The following is a 25,724-nucleotide window of genomic DNA, read 5'->3' as shown; positions in this document are numbered from 1 at the left end:
AGAAGCAGGGCAGCATCAGGAAGATGCAGCTGTGCCACCACATGGGCATCTGTGCAACCCCCAGGTTAACACCCACAGGCGAGAGGGGCAGGCTGTCAGAGATGCCCTACCTGGGTATCTCTTCAGAGGTGGCCACCAGCAACAAAGGGTGTGGGCTGCTGCCATCCAATGACTGGCATTGGGGCAGCCTTATCTCTGGCTCCTGCTCAGCATGCGAGTCAGAGAGTAGGCCCTGGTGGTGCTTTGATCTGTGGGGCGTGCACACCCTTGGCTGTACTAAGTGCAAATAAAAGGTCCTTCCACGTGCCTCTAGCGTTGTGTGTATTTCATTCTTTTCGGGAAACAGGGGTGCGTACGAGGCGAGAGGATCTGTGCGCCTCCGCTGCTGCGCGGCGGCGTGGGGTCGCAAGGCTGCGACCGCATCCCCGGGGCGGCGTGATTTTAAAAAGGGGTCCCTCTGAGGCGCCGTCGCCGCGGACGTCCGTTGGCTTCAAATGGGCCAATGGGAAAAGGGCCAGATCTACTTATATAGAGGGTCCCTTCCTTTCCCCAACCATTTCCCGTGCAGCCATGAGTGCACCCAGGCGTGGGGTCTACTGGCAAGCGGAGGAGGTCACCATCCTCCTCCGCACGGTCAGGGACCGTGGGCACGCCTGGCTCCTCATGGCCAGCACGGGACTGCCCAATCGACGGGTGTTCCGCACGGTGGCGAGGGCACTCCAGCGTGCAGGCTTCCACCGCACTGAGGTGCAAGCCTGCACCAAGTGGAAGGCCCTCAAAAGGGACTTCTTCTCTGCAATGGAGAGAAGTGGAGGGCACCCTCACCGCGCTGACTGGCCCCCGCATTTTGCCGCCATGCGCCAGCTGTGGCGGCTGGCTGGGGAGCCCCGTTGGGTGGACCGTCGGCCTGAAGGTGAGTGCGCGTGTACTCGAGCTCGCGACCGTGCGCACACGCGAATGTGCGCAGCTGGGTTCCCCATGTAGGATCCCATCTGATTGTTATTTGTTTCCGACAGGCGCCGCTGCTCGATGCCGCGCCCTGGCACCCCCACGGGAGCCACTTGAAGGCCCCATCCAGGGCCAGGAGGCAGAAATCTCCTCTGGTGGGGACTCCGTGTCACCAGCCCGAGGCGAGGCTGCGACTACCTGAGCTCTTCCAGTTCTATGGAAGGCGTCCAGTGGAGGCAAGCCAGGGACCAGGTAAGCAGAGGCTTGCAGAGCTGGCGTCGTGAGTGTCGCGATGTGTGCCGAATGCGCTGACATACAGCCTCGCACATGCGCACCTTCAGCTCATGTGCTCAGGTGGGGGGGGTCATGGTTTTCAATGGTCCCCCCTGCGCATGTGAAGCCATCCTCTCCATTTGGAGGTGTGGCCACCATTTCGTTGTTTTTCTGAAGTGCATTTTGCCTGGCCTGCATTGCTTGCACCAGTTGCACTACACTGCAGGGATGTTTCAGGGGGAACCTCCTGATGATGGCAGCCAGATTTGGTGAGCTTTGGTTCAGAGGCTCCACAGATACAGACTCCCAAAAGGGGTGCCACTGACCTCCATTGTTTCAAATGGGAGCTAAGGGAGGATGGTGACAACACTTTTGATCCATGCACAATCGTCCTCTGACCAAACTTCACCAAACCTTGGTGAAAGTATCCTCAGAATAGTCCCTCACATATAACCTTGCAATTTGGTGCTTGTAGCTGAACAATTGCACCCCTGAAAGCAGGCACCATCCCAATTCACACATATTACTTTTGTGCAGACACTCCCATTCCCATGGATTGAAAGTGACAAACCGAGGTCCTCAGTGTACAAGCACAATAGTAGTTTGGAGTGACATCCCCCCTTTCTTTTGTTGACCCTGCACCCTCACACCACACACCCTGTGAGATGGGTGTGGATGACAGAACTCCCACAAGCTGTGACTAGCCCATGGTCACCCAGCAACTGTGTGTGGGAGGCACTGGCTAATGTGCATTCCCCAGATGAGCCTCCACAGCTCAAGTGGCAGAGCAGGGAAACAAAACCAGATCCTGCAGCTCAGAGTGCACCTGCCCTTCACCACTAATCCACAGTAGCAATGACTCCCTGGGGGCACAAGCTTGGAAAGTGATGCTGTGGAGGGGTGGATGCCAGCCACACAGTGGCCGGGGGGGGGGATGTGCACCATCTTCCATCTATGCTGCTGCCCAGAGGGGAGGGAGAGAGAAGGGTAGGGCAAGGGAGTGTGCCATGATGGAGCTCATTCAGCTTCTCATATACCTATTGTGGCCACAACAGGGCTATGGGAGGGGCAGTCATGACCTGAGGGCAGGTGGGGTTGTGGCCCCTCCCTCATGCATGGGTACAACAGCATCCCTGCTCCAGCCAGTTGCAGAGGCCATGGCATGGAGGATCATGCCCCCCCCCCATGTACAAGTGCTGTGGGCCAGTAAATGTGACATTCAACTTTCTCCCCTCCAGGGCCATCTGGAATGGCAGCAGCAGGCCACCAACCACAGCAGCAGCACTGCAACTGCTTCCAGCTGTGTAAGTACAGATTGCACAGACTCCCTCTGACTGCTCTGCTGCAGCCTGCTGTGGGTGTGGCACAGTGATGGAAGTCACATGGGGAAGCAGGAATGACTGTCGACAATGCCAGCTGGCCAGGCCATGGGCAGCTGGGGAGAGCTGGCCCAGCTAATTATGCTCCTCTTTTGCAGTGGCACACATGGATCGGAGAATGGCACGCATGGGGCGGCGGCTGGCAGCGGTCGAGCAGCTGCTGCAAGTGTTAGAGCAGCGCCAGGTGGCAGGGGATCGTTCACCTCCACCCCCCACAGAGCAACCGCTGGTCCTAAGCTCAGGACCAGGCAGTGGGACACAGCAGGCTGCCTCCTCCTCCACCAGCGGCAGCACCACCCCTGTGCCCTCTGACCTGGAGGAGGCCAGCACAGTGCCAGCCAGTCTGCCCTCGTCTGCTCCAGGGGCGCCACCAGAGGCCCCACAGTGGGGTGGCCCTGCCCTGCACCTTGCAGGTCTGCCCTCTAGTTCGGAGGACACACCCTGACAGCTGGCCTGCGGCAACTGTGGACTCACGGGGGTTGGTGGCAGCTGTGCAATGGCCAGGGTGTTGGCCTAATGACAATTTTGTGGGCAGTGCCTTGTTGGGGGAGGAGAGCATTGCTGGGGAAGTTTTATGGTGGACTCAGGGGGGAGGGTCTGAGGCTTGCTGGGAGTTGGGGAGTTCTTGGTGGGGTTCGTTGTGGGCCTGGGGGGAGGGTCTGGGGCTTGTTGGGGGTTGGGGAGTTCTGGGGGGTTTGCTGTGGGCCAGGGGGAAAGTCTGGGGCTTGTTGGGGGGTGTTCAGTGTTTCTCCAATGTTTTGCAAATAAAATTTTTGAAAGCAGTCACAGGTATCCCCTCTTTGTGTCCCTTCACCACACCAGCCTCACTGCTCAATCACATGTCCCACATCCATTCACGTTGTGGGGAGACAGCAGTGGTGTCCCAAGGCAAACAGGAGCCTTGGCCAAAACCTGCATTTGACGGGGCCCCCCCACGTGTGGACGATGCAACGCACACCCTCCCCCTTGTAGCCACACCCAGTAGCATATCTAGGCAAACTGTGGTTTGCCACCCCCATGGGCAGTAGACCTCCCCCATGATGGGCAAGCATTGATTTGGTACACCATGTTGTTCCTGGAACAACATTCACATCCCAGAACATGCCCTACCCGACAAATCTGAACACAGCAATGAGTTATGCTCCACAGCAGCACATTTGTCCCACTAGATAATTTATAATACTTGATTAATGCATCATTACTGCCATGCAACTATGTTATGGTGATGTATCTAGTCCCCCCAAAGGGGGAGAACAGCATCCATTTAACTGTTTCGCAGTAGAATTTGGCCTCACTAGTTGCAGCAAGTGACGCTGCCTCCCACCCCAAACCAGCGTCAGTTTTGAAGGGGTTGACCATAGGGAGCTGAAATTCTGCCAAAGAAATCACTGTGATGGTAGAAGCTGGAGTTCCCAGCAGAAACGACATTGACAGTGATGCTGTATTGGGGTTGATCCTCCCCCACCCTGACTGAGCATCACTTTCAATGTTTCAACTGGGGACCTCGGATTCTCCCTTCCAATCCAAGTGACAGGCAGGGGGATTGCACAGGAAACTCCGGGGAAGGGGGGGGGTTCCAATGTGTCACTGTCAATGTTGCACAGTGGTAAAGAGCTGGTGCATGCTAATCAGGAGGATCTGCATTTCATTCTCCACTCTGCCACCTGAGCTGTTGAGACTTATATTTGGATCTCAGCCTGGAGTGCGCCCTCCAACACATACCAGCTGGGGGACCTTGGATTAGTCACAGTTCTCGAGACTCTCCGAAGATCCACCCACCCACAGAGATTGCTTTCAGCTAGGGGAGATTATGAAGTCTGACTGCCCTGCAGGAGACAATGGGGGATATGAATACCAGCTGTCATTCCTCTGCAATGAAGACCTCAGATCATCCTCTCAAGCTCGTGGCTGGATTCCAAGGCGTAAGGGGGAAGACAGTTGGGGTGTGCATACTGTCAGGCGTGCAAGTGTTAGGCAACCAACACCAAACGACCAGAGTATCCATCTGAGAGACTCTGCATGATGCAATCCATGGTTAGGGAGGGTTGATTTTGCCCATCCGAGGACCCGGAAGCTGTGTCTGGGCCAAGGTCACAGGCAAATATGATTTCCCCAGATAACCCTGCACAGCTCCAACAGTACAGCTGGGAATCAAAACTGGTTCCTCCAGATTGGAAGACACCATGCTCCTAACTGCTAATTCACACAGACAGTGATGCTGTATCAGGGCTGGGGGTATAATTCACCCCCACACAGCTTGACCATCAATGGTGTGTTGCTAGGGACCACTCCCAAGATCTGCAGACATTGCAACCACTTCTGTTTGTGTTTGGGAGCTTGAAATAGCTAGGTGGTGACTTCCTGTCAGGTGGCAATATTATAACCTCTGAGAAAGGGAACTTGACACAAGGAATGAAAATGTAGAAATGGCAAACTTTAATACAATACATTCCCACAACCAACCCCAAGCAGTACAAGCAAAATCCCTCCCATCAGGAAAACTCATCACACAAACAACTGTACAAAACTGTACTAACATTTGAAATGGTGAAAACTGTACAACATATAATTGCAACTGAAACTTTCTGTGCTCAACCAGTTCAGGGTGTGGAGCTTGAGCTCCCTGGAACAGCGGAGCTCACCACAACCACTTCAGATGGCTCAGATGTGGGTGGGTTCCTGAGGGTGTCAGCTGTCTCCTCCTCACTGGTGACAATTTGTAGCCGCTCATCAGAGCTCCAGAACTCCTCCTCTACGACCTACAGCGGGAGTCTTGGACCCAGTTGGGGCCACTCTCCTCCATCACACGCACCCTGGCTCCAAGGAGCGAAACCTCCTCCTCCAGCCTCTTCAGACGGCTGTCCATTCTGGTCACTGTAAGGGGAGGGAAGACATAAGCAAGCCTTTAGTGACACTGATGATCACAAAGGAAGGATGTGGTGCACTGATGATCACAAAGGAAGGTAGCAAGCAAATGCGACGCTGGACATTAGTGTCAGGCTGAAGGATAGCTACTGACATTCAGCAGTCTCCACGTGACAGTCTGCCACTATCAGACAGAGATGAGGATCAGGATTGTCCAACACGCTGTGTTATGTGATTAAATCGGGGAGTTGGAGTACATGTGCAGGACCAATGTTCACATGCTTGGATCTAATTGACTGTACTCTGAGAGAGTGTGACAATCGGTGGGTCAGATATTCCACTGAGGCATCGTTACATGGCCACCATATGTAAGTTGTACTGCAGGTAGACATACTGACAATGAGTGCCACTTGCTGTGACAAGACAAACCAACTCCAAGAGTGTCATGGAGTGAAAACTTACGGAGAGTCATGCAGTCCTGCAGAGACGGTTGAGGCCCCATTCGAACCCTCTTTGCAGTGTGGGAAGTGGTGCCTAGGAAACAGGACAGGAGTTAAATTGGTAAGGTGACAGGGACAGGTGTTACACCCAAACACCCCATGGCCTTACCCATATGTACCGCCAAGTTAGCTCAAGCATAGATTTCTGAACTGGGAAACCTCTGCAAGCATGGCATATGGAGGAATTCTGTATTTTGAGGCAACCTCCAGATAATCATGTGGGGGGATGCAAACCTCTCACCTTCTGCAGGGCTACTATCAGTGGACTGCCCAGCCTTGCTTTGTGGCGCCCAGCTTTCGACCCGCAGTAGCGATGTCGCGACATACAGCTGACTCCTGGGTACTCCCTCCTCTGAGAGCTCTCCACAGGATCATCAGGCTGAAGCGGAACCACCACAAGTGAAACAATGTCATACAGGGGAGTTAGAGTTGGCAGTCCTGTGCAGACCTGCTTGCAGTTACGCCGACGCCCCATGGCTGCCCCTGCTTATACGGTAATTTTTATGGCACCGGGACATTGGTGCCTGCAGGGTTTGCTTTTTCAGACATATCTGCACCAATATTGCAGCATGTTATTGGGACACTGTCCTTAAGCTGCTCCCCGAGTTTGGTGAGGTTTGGTTCCAGGGGTCCGCAGTCATAGACTACCAAAGGGGGTGCCCCATCCCACATTGTTTCCCATGGGAGCTAATAGGAGATGTGGGCTGCAGATTTGAGGGTCCACAAAATTGGCCCCCCTGAACCAAATGCACATAACTTTGGGGGGTACCGTAAGGACAGTCTGCTGCTGATATGCTGAAATTTTGGTGTCGCCAACCTAAAAACTGCACCCCCTACAGGCCAAGAATCAAAACCCACACAAATTCCCAAAAACAAAACCAGCATTTTGATGCCCCACCCCCAAGGTGGTGCCCTGGCCAGCTGGCCACCTTTCCCAATGGCCATTACGCAAGTGATTTCATGCATTCAATTACACGTGTCTCCTCTGCAGTCCTAGAAGACAAATTCTGGCAAAGCAGGAGATGGAAGCACCTGCCATTGGCGTTAGATTAGGCCAGTGGGTAAAGCCCTGCGGCACCACAGCTGCCCGCGAACCGTTACTCCGCAGGCCAGGAGCTCTCGCGGGGCACGCCGCCCCAGACCTGGACAACACTGAAGAATTCCTTTTTCAGGCTCTTCCATTTGTTCCGGACCTGTTCTGCAGTCCGGACATATCCTCTGTAACTTCAAGCGCCGCATGCGATCGCCACGATCTGGCGTGCGCATTGGGCAGATGGAGGCTGCCCATCAACAGTGCGGCGTATCCGCGATTCCGGATCGTACTGAACATGATGTTCAGTTCCTCCGGCTGCCAGGTCACTCCATGTCTAGCTCCTTCCATGGCAGACCAGAGAATGAAGGGAAAACGGAAGGGGGGCTTTGGTCAGTTAAGTTTACAAAAACTCCATTGGCCCATTTGAACCCAAAGCGAAGGCATTACGCAGCACTGGAGCTCACAGCTGACCCGCGTGAGAAGCAGCGCCGCCATTTGCGGGGAGTGGACAACTGTACTTCGTTATGTTGACTTGAGCTTCCGGCGACCACTCTGGATCGCGGCGCACAGCCTGAGAAACAAGCTTGGAAATTCCGTGGCCCGCCATTTCTTTTACCCTATAGCCGGATTCTGTCGGAATCCACTAAATGTGGGCACATCGCCACGAGGCCACTCAGCAGTTGTGCCAAAATCCGTGGATGCTCCCCAAGAACATGTGCAAGTGCCCGCCACTGCCCCTCCCCCCCAGGATACCATATTATTAAAATGAAAATGAATATGTGAAGCAACGTGGATCCCGTTGACCCTGGGGAGTGAGAATTGCCCCCGTTGTAGGTCTGGCAATAAGGGTTGGCTGATTGACTAGCTTCAGTGGCTAGCTGTGCTTGACTTCTGGGCCATGTAATCATTACTGATCTTTCCTTCTCTGCTTACTCATCCTGATTCGAAGGTCTCACTAATTGATTTGTTGGTATGCGCTGTGCTCTTCATGGATTTCGTACATACTGCGATACATATCAGCACCAAAGTTCCAGCAGATCGTGAGGAGAGTGTCCTTATGGTACCCCCCAAGTTATGTGCAGTTCAGTCCAGGGGGGCCACAGTTATGGACCTTCACAACCGTAGCCCCCATCTCCCAATAGCTACCATTGGGAACAATGGGGGATACGGACACCCCCTTTGGGAGTCCATACCTTCGCCTACCCTAAAGCAAACCTCACCACTTGCAGTGAGTATCTGCAAGAGCGCCCCCCCCAAACAATCCCTAGAACTTCGGTGCTGCTTGGTCAAAAGCGGCTGTGGGGCTGGGCGTGTAAAACCGCTTGTCCGGGTGGCTGGCGTTAGCTGCGTCAACCGATCCACGGCTGCTCAGCAGCATGATTGGCAGAGGAGAGTGTCCTGCCGCCTCGACTGTTCACCCGATCTGTCATCCACTCTCCCCCCAGCTGTTCTCCGTCCCTAGTCAGGTGGCCAGTGGCACCAATAATCGTATGGACAGGTGCCAGCTGGTAGGGCGCCGTGAATAAGGGAAAGATGCTCCATCAGGCAGGGATCACAGGCGTGCAGGAGCAGTACAAAGTGCCCGGTACGGACACGGGCCATGGCACTGTGACCAGCTGATGAGGCCTTCCGTGGGGAGCAGCACCTCTCTTCGGAGGGGCGGTGGCCCTATCCCTCCGCCAGTCTTGGCGCCCTGCGACCACGCGCGTGACCAGCTTGTTCTGGGCGGCCCCCCACCTCTAAGTCTGGCTCTCCTCCCTGCTCCTGTCAGTCCCAGTTCTTGTCACATGTGACACCAGAGCCTGTATTGGCAGCCACTATCTGCATAGGCAAGAGGGATCTGTGACAGGTGAGTGTCCATGCACCAAATTCACCAGGGAAACACCTGGACTGGGGGGGCGTCTGCAGCTCCAACGGTGTGGCCATGCTCTTCACAGTTCTACCCCTGGCACCACTCCTTCAGAGGCATCTGTCTGCAGGCAAGGAAGGCTGAATGCCCTGCCCTGCCCTGCCCTGCCCTGCCCTGCCTCTGCCCTGCCCTGCCCTGCCCCTCTCCCTGACAGCTGATGTGATGCTACAGGCTTTGGGAGTAAAAGTCCATTTATTAAGACATCTTAGAAAGCTCAAGTACACGCAGTGGCAGGAATGACACTTCCCGCCAGAAGCACAGGTTATAATACCAGTCACCCCATCCCCTTCCCTGCTTCCCATGAGAACAGAGGCTTCATCTCAGCATAAAGATAAAGTCTCCGCCCGATGCATCTGGCCCATCGCCGGGCTGTGGAATGCACTCAAAGGTTACTTCACCATCAACACCATTGAATCCTTTACACTCTGCCTCCCTAAAGAAGACCCTTCCCAGGTTTTATGCGGAAGAGTAGCGGTGGAAAGCAGCAATAAGGGTGGGGGCTTCAATGTTTTCGGAATAAACCCATTGATTATACCCAGAGGAATATCCCACCCAAGAAACTAAATATTGCAAGCGTTTGCGATTAAAGCGAGAGTCCAGGATAGCGTCAATTTCGTAGTGCTTGTGGCCATCAATAATAGTCGGTGGGGGCCTCTCCGGTGAATGTCGTGCCAAGACATGGAAGCGGAGCCTCCTTGAGCAAGCTGGAATGGAAGACAGGATGGATGTTACTTACTAAGAGAGTTAGGCAAATCTAAGCGGGCAGTGACATCATTAATCACTGAAAGTAATCTGAAAAGGTCCCACAAATCTCTTGCCAAGTTTGGAATATTTATGCACGTCTCTGAGATTTTTGTAGATAAATACACCCAGAAGCCCACCGCAGAGGGGAAATCGAGCGGTGTTTATCCGCTTGCAGTTTTGGGAGTCCTTTGCTTGTTGTATGGCGGTCTGGACCGACTTACATCCCTCGGCTAGGGATGAAATCCATTGTTGAAATTCTGTGGGGTCCAAAGCTGCTGCGAATTGAATTGTAACGGGCGGAAGGAGCGACCAGACACAATTTCAAAGGGGTTTTCTTTGTACTACTATGAACCGCATTGTTGTAGGCATACTCCATAAGCGGAATAAGCTCGCACCAATTGTCTTGGTGGTAGTTGGTGTAACAAGTAAATACTGCTCTAGGGTTCTGTTAAGTTCTCTCCCGTCTACGCCGTCACTTTGAGCGTGGTAGGGCGGCGGCGTAGCCGGCCCCAACAACCCCAAAAGCGCTTTCCAGAACTTTGAGATGAATTGGGGTCAGCGGTCGGAGACCACCTTAACGGGGCGGAATGGAGACGGTAAACATGTTGAATAAACAGCCGTGCCAACTTAGGGCCGGAGGGATGGAAGCACATGGAATAAAATGGGCTTGCCAGAGAATAAGTCTACCACCACCCATAAAACCGTATTGCTATGACTTTTCGGGCAAATCTGTAATGAAATCCATGGAGATGACTTCCCAAGGGCGGAAGCTACCGGGAGAGGTTTCAATAGTCCATGGGGCTTTCCGGGATGGTTTTGGCTTCTGCACAAACCGGCAGCAGCCTTTAATGTATGCCTCAATGTCTTTGCATGCGGCGCCACCAGAACTGCTGGCGGCTAAGTGCAGAAGTTTTCAAAGCCAAAATGTCCAGCCGAGGCGGGCATCGTGGCAAGCTTCAAGAACTTGCTTGCGGAGGAGGCCGCGTGCCAACATTCCCCTCCATGCCAAACTCCATTCTCCAAAGCGCAATTGGGAGTCTCCTTACGGCGCTGGAGGCTCATGCAGCCCGCCTCCTCCAATTCCGCCAGGAAAGGAGAGCGAGACTGGGAGCGAGGGGTGGAGGAGAAGTGGGCGTTTGAGATCGGGTGACAGCCAACCCCAACTGGGAGGTAAGAACAGTGCGTGGAATGTCTCGTAAGGCAGCTATCCCCTCCCGGGTGAAGTAGCGAGAGCGTCAGCCAGTTTGTTAGTTTCCCAGGAAAAAATGAACTGTAAAAGCGAAACGAAAAGAAATCGGCCCAACGGGTTGTTTTGGACATCTTGAGAAGTGGGAAAGAGCTGCCAGGTTTTTATGATCCGACCAAACTTGAAAGGGTGGTTAGCCCCCTCCAGCCAGTGGCGCCAAGTGGAGGTGCTGCTTTGATGGCCGCAGTCTCCTTGTCTCCCACAGTCCAGTTGAGTTCGGCACCAGAGAATTTTTTAGACAAATAAGCACCGGAACCAGTCTACCATCTTTATTTTTTCTGCAACAGGGCTGCCCCAAGTGCTTTGTCCGAGGCGTCCACGTGAACCACAAACGGGAGATCCGGGTCAGGGTGCTTCAGGATCGGTTCGGTGGTAAGCGCAGATTTTTTAATAGTTGAAAGGCTGTTTGACATTTCTCAGACCAGAAAAGGGGGGGCCCGGGCTTGGCGGACAGTGGATCTTTACCTTTGAGTGCGTAAAGAGGTCTGTGAGAGGGAGAGTCAGTTCAGCAAATTGGGGTATAAAATCCGCGATAGAAATTAGCAAAACCAAGAAGCGACTGGAGTTCTTTGCGGTTGGTGGGGGCAGGCCATTGGAGGACTGCTTCAATTTAGCAGGATCCATTGTTAAGCCCTCGGCGAGGATCCGGTAACCCAAATAGTCAATGGAGGTCTGATGAAACAGCATTTGGAGAGTTTGGCAAAGAGAGAGTTGTCAAGCAAAGCGTTTCAATACCTCTCGAACCAATATTTCATGCTCTTCTATAGTTTGCGAGTAAATTAAAACGTCATCTAAGTATACAACCACTCCCTTGTACAGTAAATCATGGAGAACTTCGTTGATATGGGCCATGAAAGCTCGGGCCCCAATTTAACCCGAATGGCATTATTAAATATTCAAATTGTCCAAACTTTGTGTTAAGCAGTCTGGTGTTCATATCCTTCAGCAATTCTGACTCTATAGTAAGCTTCTCTCAAGTCCAATTTAGTAAAATACGTCCTTTGCCGAGTGCATCTAAAAAGGTCCTTGATCAAAGGCAAAGGATATTTATTGGACAGGGAGACCGCATTGAGACCTCGATAATCTGTGCAAAGCCGTTAAAGACCCATCTTTCTTTTGACAAACAAAGCGGGAGCAAGCGTGTGTGTGTTTGGTAGCCACGCCATTATGAACCCGCGAGCAAGGTTCTTGTCTAAGAAGGCACGAAGTTCCTTCTCCTCATTGGGACTCATCACGGTAGAATTCTACCCTTGGGTAGTTGTGCCCCTGGTTGTATGACAATTTTACAGTCAGTGTCTCTGTGGGGTGGCAACTGATCGCATTCCTGCTCCTGAAAAACTCTGGCTAGATCCTGATATGCAGGTGGGATGCCAATGGAATCGGGAGCAATCACTGAGGAAGCCAGAGAGGGGTGTGTGTCAGGAGACGTTGGGTTTTCTTGCCAATTCATGTGTTCACCACAGGGAGGGTCAGTGAATTCTAGGATCCTTTCTTTCCAAATGAATTTTGGTTCATGTAACAATAACCAAGGCATGCCCAAAACTATGGAGTGTTTGGCCACCGGCCAAAATGAAACTAATTTTCTTCCCAATGGTCGGCGCGAACGGAGGAGAACCCGGCTGTGTTTTGTACTGGGCGGTCCTTCGTTTCGAGGGGCTGCCCGTCCATTTGGAGTGAATGGTATAGGCTTAGCCAGGGGAATTCGGTCTAGACCTAGCTCCTCTGCCACCTGGGGCGCATTAAGCAGTGGGAGCAGCGGAATCACAAGGGCTGAGGCTATAATCGCGAGAGTGTGTTTAGCGAGGGTTGGCCAGAAATGCTTGAACAGTAATGGGAGGCTGCCTTCACTCACAGCGATCCGTCAGACCCATGTCCATGGGGGCTGAAGAAAGGCAAACAGCTGCTTCCCCTCCTCTGGGTGTAACCGGTCCACGCTTTAGGCGAGCCAGTGGGAGGCGGCCCCTGACCTGCGTGGTGGTTTGGCCCGGCCAGGAGTCGCTGGAGTTAGGCCGGTCGGTTTTGCTTCTTGGGACAGGTTGGCCTAGATGACCTGGCCCTCCGCAGTAAAGACACAACCCAGAGTCGGCGGCGGCGTTCAGAGGTGGTTTGTTAGAATGACTGGGCTTGATTTGGTGGACACAGTAGTGGTTTTAGGGCGTGCAAAGCTGCCTCGTAATGGCGTATTCCAAGCGAGGCGCCACTTGAGACCCCAACTGGATCCAATCTGCAATGATGCGAGGAACCCGAATTAAAACACCGTTTCCGTAGTTTGCTGTCCACAGCATCCGAGAAGTATAAAATTTCATGCGTTCAGGCCACTCAGGAGGAATTCGAGCAGCGCCGCCGCAAATTCACGGACAAATTCTGCAAGCGAGGCGGTTGCCTTGCTGGATGGTTTTGATGGTGCGGATAGCTTCATTCTCGGCCTGGATCTTGAAAGCAGCTCTTAAAGCTTGGAGGAATCACGGGCACTGTGCGAGAGTCCTCATCCTGCAAATCAAAAGCGGTCCGCGAACCAGTCGGCTGCTGCCCCATCCAGGACTGAGCCGATGTCCCGTATTTTTTTTAGCGTTCAGACCGGTATAGATCATCATAGTCTTCCAAGTGGGCATTGAGTTGCAAGATGAAGTAGGGAAGTTTGGAAGCGGTCCATCAAAAGCGGGCTGGTATCGAGAGCGACCGATAGTAGCCCGTTTGACGGCTCTTGGCGCCTGCTGGGAGAATTGGTTGCGGTTGAGCTGGTTGAGCAGGTTGGGCAGGCAGCTGTTATGCAGGGGGGGGCGAATGCGAGAGCTGGCGGTGCGCTGGCGTTTGGGTGGCGGGACCCAGATGCGTGGCCCCTGGCACGGCATGATCAGTAACAGCATAGGCTCCAACTTGGGGCCCCTGGTCTGCCTCTCCTTAGTTCCCTCTCCCAAAGCGTAGCCAGCTCCCTCTCCTTGCGAGCCAATGCATCTTAGTGCGCATGCAAAAGCAGCTTTTCTCGTTCTAACTTAACCAGTTTCGTCCGTTTAAGGGCTTCCAGTGAGTTCACTTTGGCGTGCGCGAGAGCCTGAACCGGCGTTTACCGTTGTAAATCCAGTCTGGACTGTTCCAGGACTTTATCATGGACTGACAGATTCAAGGGCATATTAATGTCGTTGAGCGCTCTTTGTACGGGTCCAACTTCGAGCTGGACTTCTTTCGCGTTGCTGTTCCCGGTCCCTCTGCGGTTGTCGCGCTCTTGCTGCAACTGTGCCCGTTCCTCCTCCCATAGCTGGCGTTCACGGTTCCATGTCAGCTGGGCATCTCAGAAAGTCGCCCACTTCCTCATCCCAGTCTTCTCGATGGGAGAGAAACCGGTCCGGCTGGGAATGCAAGGCTTTCTTCAGACTCTTCGTCATCATCGCCGGAAGCTTAAATCCATCGGAGACACCGTAGCGCCCGTAGCCACCGGTGGCTTTCGAGGCACCTCAGGTGCGGTCGCCCGGACCGGGATGGGGGGTCCGATTAGGAAGCGATACGGATACCCTCCCAATTCCAGATTGAGTCGGTGTCCTTTGGGCCGGGCCCTGGTGCTGTGCCACGGTGGTTTCCTTAGGGAGCATCACCAAAATCTGAGTCCAGGAATCGTTCAATGGATTCCTGGGTTGCCATGAAAGGTGGTCAAGCCCGTCTCCTCCATGACAGGTTGCATCTGAGGGTTTGTAATCCACCACGAACGGGTAGAGATCCGATCCACAGGCATTTCGATCCATGGACAGCCCCAAGCGACTCATGGAAGTCCCCATTAGCCGTCGTCCACGTCCCTCGATTCCAGCGGAGTAAAGGAAGACTTCCGTGGATATCTGAGGGGACGGGAAAGAGCCACCAGCGAGGCCCGTTCTCCTGCTGGTTCCTCCAGATCCAGAAGGCAAAGGTCGGAGCCCTCTTAGGGGGCTACCGCACCTTTCCTCGCAGTAGTAAAATTCAACCTCTCTCCATCAGCCAAGACAAGAGGTCCACTGCACAGGAATATAGATGAATTAGGATTCCTGCCACAATGTAAGGAATTCCATAGAAGCAGAAATAAAAGGCTTTTGGAGTAAAAGTCCATTTATTAAGACATCTTAGAAAGCTCAAGTACACGCAGTGGCAGGAATGAAACTTCCCGCCAGAAGCACAGGTTATAATACCAGTCACCCCATCCCCCCTTCCTGCTTCCCATGGGAACAGAGGCTTCATCTCCCGCGCAAAGATAAAGTCTCCGCCGATGCATCTGGCCCATCGCCCGGGCTGTGGAATGCACTCAAGGTTACTTCACCATCAACACCATTGAATCCTTTACACTTATGTCACTGCAACTAAACAGCCACTGCAGATCCCCCCCTCCCTGTACTGGCCATCCTCCCCAACCTATGTGCCAATGTATGTTTCCCTGCAGGTGATGGCTGGTTTTGCTGCCCTTGGCTTTCCACACTGCATTGGGGCCGTGGATGGGTGTCATATCCGCATCTGTCACCCAGGTGGTGCACCAGGTCAGCTCATTAATCGCAAAAACTTTTCCTCCAAGCTCCTGCTGGCCACCTGTGATGACACAGGAATGTTTATCAATGCTGAAACTGGCTACTCTGGTCGCAACAATGATGCATTTGTGTTTCGTGGAAACGACTTCTGTCAAGCCATGGACATGGGCATCTATTTGCTTGAGAGCCCCATGCTGACAATCAATGGTGTGTCCATACCCCCTGTGGTATTGGGGGATGGTGCTTTTCCCACACGCAAGTGGCTGCTCACACCTTACCGGGTTCCTTCCAACGCACAACAGCGAAACTTCAACTCACATCTGTCCCACGCGAAGAAACGTGGTGGAGCGTGCATTTGGCCGCCTGAAGGCACGGTGGAGATGCATTCTCAGCTGTCTGTGGGTCAGGCCCGAGAATGCCACCTCAATTGTGGCGGCATGCGTGGTGCTGCACAACCTGTGTGAGAGCCGTGGCCACAGAGCGCCAGATCCTCCCCCCCACCAATGAGCAGGTCGCTCGATTCCTAGCAGAGGAAGAAGCTCACCAGCAGGGAGAAGCAGCAGATCCTCCACGTGGGCGCCCATACAACCCCCAGGATGATATGCACGAGAGGGCCAGGCCGTCAGAGAGGCCCTAGCTGGGTATCTATTCAGAGCTGGCCCACGGCGCCGTAGAGGGAGGGTGGCAGCTGGGCCATGAGTGGCCGTGGCTCGGCCTGATATGTGACTGCTGCATAGCATGGGAGACATACGAAGTGGCCTATGGGAGCTCCCCTGCCCTGCCCTCCCCTGCCCCTCTCCTCTGGCCTGCGGCATGGAGGGGACTGGAGAGTGGTGCAGAAGCTGATTTGTGCCCCCCCTCCCCCGGGACAGCCGCTGTGATGCTGAAATCCACCCCCAAACAGCATCACTTTCAATGGTTGTGTACACTAGGTCTACCTTACAGGAAGAATCTGAGGTCCTTAGTTACACAACATTGAAAGTGATGATGTTTGGGGGTGGATCATCCCCCACCCTGAAGCAGCATCATTCTCCATGTGGCATAGTGGTGCTGAGCAGGTGCATTGTAATATGCAGGACCCTGCGTTGATTCTGTGCTCTGCCGCCTGAGCTGTGGAGGCTCAGCTGGGGGAATCAGAGAAGCCCGTGCAGTCCCACGAACACCAGCTGGGTGACCTTGGCCTAGGCACAGCTGTTCGACACTCTCTCAGCCCCAGCCACCTCACCGGGAGTTTGCTGTGAGGGGGGAAGGGCAAGGAGATTGTAAGGCCCATTGAGGCTTCTACAAGAGAGACAGGGGGGGATATGGATCCACACTCTTCCTCTTCGTCTAAATTTAGGACCTCAGAGTATCCCTGTGAATCCATGGGACAGGGGATGGATTTGAAAGGATAATCTGGGAAAATTAGGGGGGTGGCTGCTGTCAGGGCTGCAATGGGTAACCTAGCAGCATGAAACTTTCAGCCACTGATTGCAGGATTCTCCTGATGATGCTACCCAGGTTTGGTGAAGTTCACTTCAGGGGGTCCCCATTTATGGATCCGTAAACGTGTAGCAGAATCTTCACAGCTCCCAGTGGCAAAATTGGGGGATGGGGCACCCCATTTGGGCGTGCATACAGTTGGACTCCCTGGAGCAAACCTCACAAAACCTGGGTGGGAACATCAGGAGACTCCCCCAACCAATACCTGACAGTTTAGTGCTGCTCAGCCAAACAATGAATCCCGTGCTGGCCAAATCCCAAATGAGGACTACAACAGTTGAAAAACACACAAAGGGGTGGCTGGAGTTCTGCACATGAATGGGGGGGGGCTCCCCCCTGATGTCGGAGCAGGAGGCAGCCAGCACCATGGCTGTCAGTCCACACTCCTCAGTGCCAGGTGCCCCTGCAGAAGCACCTGAGTGGGGTGACCCTCCCCCACACCTTGCAGATCTGGCCTCTAGCTCAGAGGACACACCCTAGCAGCTGGGAAGGGGCAACTCAGGACTGAAGGGGGTTTTCTGGCATCTTCGAGATGGCCAGGTTGTTGCCCTAATGGCAATGTTGCCACAAGTGCCTTGTGGGGGGAGGGAAGCATTCTTGGACAGTCCATAATGTGTGTGTGTGTGGGGGGGGGTTCTGCAGCACTTTGTGGGTTGGAGAGCACAGGGAATTTGTTGTGGGTCAGGGTAGAGGGTGTGGGGCTTGTTGGGGGTTGCGGGACTGCTGTTGGGGGGGGAGTCTGCTGTGGGCCTGTGGGGAGGGTCTGGGGCATGTTGTGGGAGTTTCCTGTGCTGTTAATGTTTTCGCAATAAAGTTATTCAATCATTCACAGTGGGCTCATCTTTGTGTCCCTGCAGCACACCGGCCCCAGTGCTCAGTCACATGTTCCACATCTGGGGGTGGGGGGGGGGGGGGGGTTGGAAACCACACTTGGCAGGGTGGAAATCCCATAGACACCTTTCCATCCAGATCACTGGCCACCAAGGGATGCCACTGCTATTGCCACACCCACCGTCTCCTTACAGCAGTTCTCCCCTCACCCTCCACGGTGGCCAGCCTTCCCACAAGACAGCAGCCCCTTGTGCATGGTGCAGTGATTCATGGCCCCTTGGGGGGGGGGACTCTCCCTCCCTCCCCTCCCTTGCATGCTGACCCATTCACAATGGTGCAGGCCCAAGAAGCATGACACTCGTCACACCTGTGACACCTTACAAGCGCAACACAGATTCATTGCCATTTTTCCCTCTGTCAAGGGAGAAATGGCCCAAAGTTGCATACAGAAGCATCAATTGATGTAAGGGCCACCAATCTGCCCCCCCCCTTGATCTGCCTGTCCCTGCCCTTCACCAGCCCCTGCACACACTCACAAGGCCCACTTCCACTCACATTGTGGCACAACAGAAACAACAGTAGCAAGGGTGGGGTTCTTTCAGGTAATTTTATTTCAAGTTCTGTGCCCTCACAGGGATTATCTGACCACCACCGCGACCTCCCCCTCCCTCACATTGTTGTCCCATCACCCTGCCCTTTGCCCTGGCTGCCCCGGCGGCCAGCCTTGCCCTTACCACCCCTTGTGAGTGGTGGGGTGCTCCGGGCTCGCTTGTTGGGTGGGGAGCGGGCCCATTCCTCCTTTGGTTTCCCTGTCACCTGGGGCAGCTGGGTAGCAGCACCAACCACCTCATGGGACTGGCTACGCCGATGCCGCACTGGGGGAGGGGCTGTGGCTGCCTTCAGGAGCTGGCTGCCAGTTACTAGGACAGGGGACAAGGGCTGGGCTGGCTCCTGCAACTGGCTGTGGGTGGGCAGCAAGGAGGGAGCTGGGCCAGCTCCTTCCCCTCTCTGAGCACGCCTGCCTCGCATGGGGGGAGGGGGTGTTGCAGGGTCCAGGAACAAGCTGCAGGTGTGGAGCTCTGGAGACGGTGGCTGAGCTGTCTCCTGCAGCTGTCTGTGGGAGACCAGAGTGCATGAAGGCTTCTTAGTGGACCCCTTCCGCTGGGCTCCCCTGCCTCGCAGGGGGGGTGGGGGAGCAGGGAGCTCCAAGGGCTGGCTGCAGGTGTGGAGCTCTGGAGAAGGTGGCCCAGCTGTCTCCTGCAGCTGTCTGTGGGTAACCAGAGTGCATGAAGGCCTCTTAGTGGACCCCCTCTGCTGGCCTCCCCTGCCTCGCAGGGGGGTTTGGGAAGCAGGCAGCTCGAACGGTTGCCTGCAAGTGAGGAGCTCAGGGGAAGGGGCCCGAGCATCCTCCTCCATCTGGATGTGGGTAACCAGAGTGGATGAGGCCCTCCCAGCTGGTCCCCTCCTCTGGCCTCGCTTGCCTCAAACAGGGGGTGCAGGAGCAGCCTGCTCAGGGGAAGGGGGTCCAGCAGGCTCCTTCAGCTGGCTGCGGGTGAATGCTGTGCCAGAAGTGGGTCCAGCTGGCCCCCTCCTCTGCCCTCGCTTGCCTCGAACAGGGGTTGCAGGAGCAGCCCACTCCAGGGACTGGCTGCAAGTGAGGAGCTCAGGGGAAGGGGGTCGAGCAAGCTCCTTCAGCTGCCTGTGGGTGAGCACTGTGGCAGCAGTGGGTCCAGCTGCCCCCCTCCTCTGGCCTCGCTTGCCATGAACAGGGGGTGCAGGAGCAGCCCGCTCCAGGGGATTGCTGCAAGTGAAGAGCTCAGGGGAAAGGGGTTGAGCAAGCTCCTTCAGCTGGTTGTGGGTGAGAACTGTGGTGGAAGTGGGTCCAGCGCCCCCCCTACTCTGGCCACCAGCTTGCCTTGGCCAAGGGTTGGGGAGTGGGTGGCTCCAGGAGCTCACTGCACGCAAGGAGCTCAGGGGAAGGTGGCCAAGCTGCCTCCAGGAGGTGGCTTTGGCTTGCCTCCATGAGCTGGCTGTGGGTGGGCACTGGGCTGGAAGTGAGCCCAGTTGGCCCCCTCCTCTCAGTACATCTGCCTCGCACAGGGGATGGGGGTGTTGTTGGCTGCGGGAGCTGGCTGCTGCTGAGGAGATCAGGTGAAGGGGGGGGTATTGCTGCTTGGCAGCGCCCACACACATGGTCACCTTGCTGCTGGAGCCTGAGGTCTGCCATTCTCCTTAGGACTTCTGTCCGCTCAGCCATAAGCTCGTGGGTGCGGGCTGCTGTGCGGAGGTAAGCCTCATGGGTGCGGGCTGCTGTGCGGAGGTAAGCCTTATGGGTGCGGGCTGCTGTGAGGAGGAACGCCTCACGATCCAGCCGCATCTGCTCAGAAATGTCCTGCCGCCATTCCTGCTCTGCTTCCTGAGCCAGCCGCTGGTGCTCTGCTTCAGCTGCACAGTGCTCCAGCAACTGGCGCCCTATCTCTGCTGTGACAGCACCCCTTCGGAGGCGCCGTCGACTTTGGACCAGTCGTCGCTCTGGGGATTCTTCCCTTGGAGGTGGTGATTCTGATTGCTGCCGTCTAGGACGAACTGCTGATGAGAAATGGAGGGCTGTTGGTTGCATCCTTTCCCCCCCCCTGCTTTCCCTAGACCTACCAATGTAGACGTTTGTGGAGATTTACCTCGCTGAGGGGGCTGTTGGAGTGGCCCTTCCCCACAATCACCATCTCCGTCCTCATCTCTCTGTTGCTCCTCCCCCTCCTGGTCTTCATCCTCTTCCTGGGTGGGTGATGCTGATGCGGCTCCTGTCAGACAGAGGGACAAAGTGCATTTGAGCCACCTTGCCCTTCCATGAGGCACGCACAGGCAGCCCTTCTCCCCTCTGCAGCTGCAGCCAGGTGGGGTGGCCACTTACCTGAGGCAGCAGAGGGTGGTCGTGTGGATGGTCCATCACCAGGGTCTGTGTCTTGGGTGGCAGTTATGTCTGTGGGACACAATAAATGAATTTCATTAAGGGGAGTTGCTGGACGTAACGAGCACTGCACCTCTGTGCAGCAGAGGCGGGCAGCCTGCCACTGGCCTTGGGAGTTACCCTTATGTGCCCCATTCCTCCCTGTTTCCCTGCACATACTTGCACTTATCAGCTGGGCCAGCTGTGCTGTGGGGGAGCAGCGGTCAGTAGAACTCAGTGTGGCTTCTGCTTCCCATGGTTCATGCATTCACAGGGAGGGAGGGAGGGAGGGAGGCAGGGAGGCAGGGAGGCAGGGAGGGAGGGAGGGAGGGAGGGGTGGGCAGCCATTCTGGGATGTCAGTTTGTGTTTAACAAGGTGGAGGGCAGAGCCTCCTCTCTCACCTGAGTCTGCAGGGCTGCTGGGTGCTGGGGTGCCTGCAGCAGCTGAGGGTGCCTCCTCTGAATTCTCCTCCTGCACTGTGGGGTGGGTGTGGCGACGTGCTGCCCCTCGGCCCCTCTGTGGGGCTGGCAGGGTGTAGGATCTTGCCACTCGTCCAGGCTGAACGCTCACATCCACTCTCAGTATGCGCTGCAGCTGCTCAAAGTAGGGACAGGTGGCTCTCTCATTACCTGTCCCTCGGTTATGCTGCTGCACACGCTTAAATTCGTAGCGCATGGCTTTTGTTTTTGTGCGGCACTCAATGGCTGTCCGGTGGTGGCCCCGAGCTGTCATATCCTGGGCTATCCGCTGAAAGACATCTATGTTGCGTTTGCTCGTAGCGAGGGAACGCTGCACCTGTGGGTCTCCCCATATGTCCAAAAGGTCACGTATCTCCCTGTCTCTCCATGAGACTCCTCTTCCAGGCTGCCGCTCTGCAGGTGCCCTGTCATTGGGCATTGTTGGGGTGCACAGACACACGGAGCCACCAGCCAACTCCACCTGATCCTGTGGTGTCTGCTGGGCGTCTGCAATACAGTCTGTTGGAAAGTTTTTCCAAACTTCCTGGCCAATGGCTGGAAGCCCTGAATTGTCAATGGGATGGGCAAACACTTTCCCCCCTCCCCATTGGGCACAGGGGAAGTGTCTTAGACCATGCCTCCACCCGTGTGTCCCGTTGTGCCTGATCTCAAACAAGGCAGCAACGTTGTATGCCCAGGGGGCGCCTCGCCGCCCTTCAGACTCGAGGATGCGTAGCTGTGCAATAATGAGGGTTCGCAGCTGCGCGATTGCGTGACTCTCAACGCCACTTGAAGAGGAGCTCTGTCAAAGCGCGGCTGCTGACCTCACCATCATGGCCGCTGGAGCTGTTCTCCCTTCCCAATATGGCCGCCGCAACTGCGGGAGATCGTTCGGCAGTCGCCATGTTTTACAACGCCTCCGTGGCGCCGGTTCGCACGACTGCGGCTTCGGTGCGTCAGATAAGGAAAAAGAGCGCTTAGAAGCGTTTTCTGAATACGGCGTCCTCGCGCCGGTTAAGCGTATTCGCGACGGCGCGACTGCGCACCTCCGTCGCTGCGCGTGCGAACGCTCTCGCTGTGACGCTTCTTTTTCCGTTGCCACGACGTCATATTTCGCCCGTGCAGAAACAGCCGAAGTGAAAGCAGTAATAAGGAACAAACATGAAGAAATAAATCTGTTAGTACTAGCAAGGGCAGTATATACTGGATTGGATGGGAATGGTAATATTAAAAATATCATCCACAAGAAAGTAGTTCTCAACATTGTCCCATATGTGGGTTCTAAAATCCAGAAACTGAGGACATGGACAGACAAGACAGATATTTCTACAAACCTGATAAAAGCCACTATTTTGCCAAAAATTTGAAAATCTAAAACAAAACATTAACCCCTTAAATGTTAATAGGAGCATCTATACTATTAAGAAATTGATATGTATAGTGGCCATTGTTAGCTAATAGCAACACAAAAAGGGTTATGTACTACGTACGGAAATATATACATGAATATGCATGAATATATTGTAAAGTTATATTACATGAAGAAAGAATATATGACAATCCTACTCTGTATGTATATGTGAATAGAAATATTGAAGTTTAATTATAAAGAGCATTTAAGAAGTTGGCAGCCAGTGTACTACACGTTTCTAGTTGTATACATTGTTAGGTAATGACAGCAGTATTGTTGAAGACTTTCACAGCTGGAATCAACTGGCTGTTGTGGGTTTTTGAGGCTCTATGGCCATGGTCTGGTAGTTTTTGCCTCTAACATTTTGCCTGCATCTATGGTTGGCATCTTCAGAAGCATATCATAGTAAGATGTGTTTCTCCCCATAGCACAGTGTGGAGTAACAGTGTGATGCGGCATTTTTTTTTGAGGGGGATATACAGATGGTATACTACCCCCATTAGGTAGACAAAACATATACCCCACCATGCAAGAAGAAGAAGAAGAAGGAGGAGGAGGAGGGGGAGGGGGAGGGGGAGGGATTTATATCCCCCTTTCTCTCCTGTAGGAGACTCAAAGGGGCTTACAATCTCCTTGCCCTTCCCCGCTCACAACAAACACCCTGTGAGGTAGGTGGAGCTGAGAGAGCTCTGAGAAGCTGTGACTAGCCCAAGGTCACCCAGTTGGCATGTGTGGGAGTGTACAGGCTAATCTGAATTCCCCAGATAAGCCTCCACAGCTCAGGCGGCAGAGCGGAGAATCAAACCCGGTTCCTCTAGATTAGATACACGAGCTCTTAACCTCCTACGCCACTGCTCCTCCTTCATACTGCACCACAAATAGAAACACATCTTTCCATAAAATGTCTTTGAAGATACCAGCCTTAGATGCAGATGAAACATTAGGAGCAAAAACTACCAGACCATAGCCACACAGCCTGGAAAACCTACAACATCCAGTATTTCCATGCCTTGCTTTCTGTCAGAAAAAGGCAGGAGGGAGGGCCCTTTCCAAGCCCATTTGAGCCTTTGAGGAAGGATTTATGAGAGCCATGCCCAACAGCAACCACCAGGCAATTTGCTATGACTTGCATGATGTGACGGATTAGATTTTTATATGCTTAATTTTAAAAGGTGCAGTTCAGCTAGAGCAGGAGCACCATGTGTTAACCAGACTGCCGCCTGATTGGGTGGCTGAGATGCAATAGCTGGGAGACACAGATAGTTGTGCTCGATGGTATAAAAGCAGGAAAAACCTGTCAAGAAGTCAGAGGGGAGATTTGAACAGATCAGAAAGGTCTTGAATGCAGCTTATGAACTTGTGTGACACCCAAATCGTGTCAGTCCTCAGAGTCAGTTGATTGTGTCTAAAGGCCGCAAGAGCCACAGAGACAAAGGGAGGACAGCTAGGGGGGGCTGTATTTTCAAAGAGATCTCAGAGACTGAGAGGATAGATCCTTGTTTTCATCGGAGGCCTGGTGAGGGTAGAAAGCAAGAGGGGGAGCTTATCTCACAGGGATACTCCTAAGACCACACTTGGGCTTGGCTACTGTCTCATGAGGAGACCACACCTAGATACTGGTGCCATAGAGTTCATGAGGGTGTGTTTAGCTTAACTGGCAGAGTTAAGAGTGGGTTTAGTGAAACCCCAAAGCTTCATCTTTCCCAAGCCAGTGTGAGTTCCCTTTTGAATTAAGGGTGGGTGTTTTAGGAGAGTGTTCAGAACCATGTTGAAATGGTTTACCCTACACAGAGACACCTGTGGGGAAAGGGCTTAAGTTCCTTTTTTTACCTCAGAACTTTGGTGGCAGCTTATTTTAGTTTCCTGACAGAATTTTTGACAGAAAGGGCTTGTGTGTGTGCGTGAGTGGGGAGTGCCTAGGCCAGTAACAGCTATCAAACATCCACCCCCAGCAACACGCTTCCTTCCTTGTTGGGCCTCTGTCTCTCTTCAGGGAGTGGGAGCTGTTGCACATGACTCACCCAGGTCTAGCTGTGTGCTTTTATTCAGCAGCCACCCCACAAAAAGCATTGTAGTATAGTGGTTAGAGTTTCAGAATAGTATCTGGGAGGATCCGTTTTCTGTCAGAGAAACTCACTTGGTGACCTTGGGCAAATCACACACTCTCAGCCTTCGCCGAGGTCCTCAACCTTTTTGAGCCTGTGGTCACTTTTGGAGTTCTGACATAGTATGGTTGGCACAGCTTCCTTTCAGTTGTACAGTGAAGATCCTTGTCTAATGGTGGCAGCTGCTGTCAAAACAACATTTAAAAAAATCTGCACAGCAGTTAAATCTACAGTGGACAATCAAAAGCCTTGCTGGACAAATGCCCCTATGGGTCCCACCTATTTTTTGAAAACACTTGGCTGGTGACAGGAAAGGTGTCAGCAGCTACCATGGTGCCATGGGTACTACATTGGGGATGCTTCTGAATAAAATTGAGGAGAGTGATGCAAACTGCTTTGAATCCCGATTGTGGAAAAAGGAGGAGTATAAATGAAATTAAAGAATGATAAATATAGCTGAAGATGAGAAGCATATGAGCGGGATAGGATGGTCAGTGGTCTTTCTTTTTGCATCCCTCTTGAAGCATACACGCACTCCCTGTCTTCTCCCTCCAGTGCCTGATATCACCCACAAACACACTTTGTTGTCAATTTCTGTTTCTTTCTGTCCCTCTAGTCATGCAGACACAAGCATTACACACCCACACGCTACCCAGGACATTTCATCCAAAGGGCTCCAGCAGCTAGAGATGGTGCCACCACACTGCTTCCAGAGGGCTTTCAGGTTGTGCAGGGGACAGAGAAGGTATATGACCCAGGCAACACTTTGAAGTGTCACATGGGGGGCACCATTGGCCACCTGCCCCTCCTTTCCCTCCCGCCAAAGGCCAGGAAGGCAGCCTGAGGCTCACTTGCTGCCTGCACCGCCTGCTTACCCATGCTCAATGGAGGGTGCAGAGGGGGTGTGGCTGCAGCTGCAGGAAGTGTACCTCCACACCTTTCCTGCTGTTGTCCAGCCGCATGGCAGGCGCCGTCTTGGCAGAGCGCCTGAGAGGCTTGCCTGAACCTGAGCCAGGGCAAGTCCCCCACAGGGTCACTGCCCATCCATCCGCCTGCCCCACTGCTTCAGGCCTGCGCGCCAGCACCCCCAAACAAAGGAGGGGCCATC

At 54.0% G+C, this 25,724-nt stretch overlaps 2 protein-coding genes across 6 annotated transcripts in view; both read left to right on the top strand.

Annotated features, from left to right (window-relative positions):
* Positions 1–25,724, top strand: part of CD47 (CD47 molecule) — a 75,122-nt gene that overhangs the window by 17,420 nt on the left and 31,978 nt on the right. The gene's annotated exons all lie outside the window — the stretch shown is intronic.
* LOC125430528 (splicing factor, proline- and glutamine-rich-like) lies at positions 2,397–3,175 on the top strand. The gene is made up of 2 exons (XM_048492496.1): positions 2,397–2,525; positions 2,699–3,175. The coding sequence occupies exons 1-2, from the start codon at positions 2,471–2,473 to the stop codon at positions 3,043–3,045; spliced, it is 402 nt and encodes a 133-aa protein (XP_048348453.1). The 5' UTR covers positions 2,397–2,470; the 3' UTR covers positions 3,046–3,175.

Source organism: Sphaerodactylus townsendi, linkage group LG04 (assembly GCF_021028975.2).
Source record: "Sphaerodactylus townsendi isolate TG3544 linkage group LG04, MPM_Stown_v2.3, whole genome shotgun sequence".
NCBI classification, from domain to species: Eukaryota; Metazoa; Chordata; class Lepidosauria; order Squamata; family Sphaerodactylidae; genus Sphaerodactylus; species Sphaerodactylus townsendi.
This window is presented reverse-complemented; position numbering and strand designations above follow the sequence as displayed.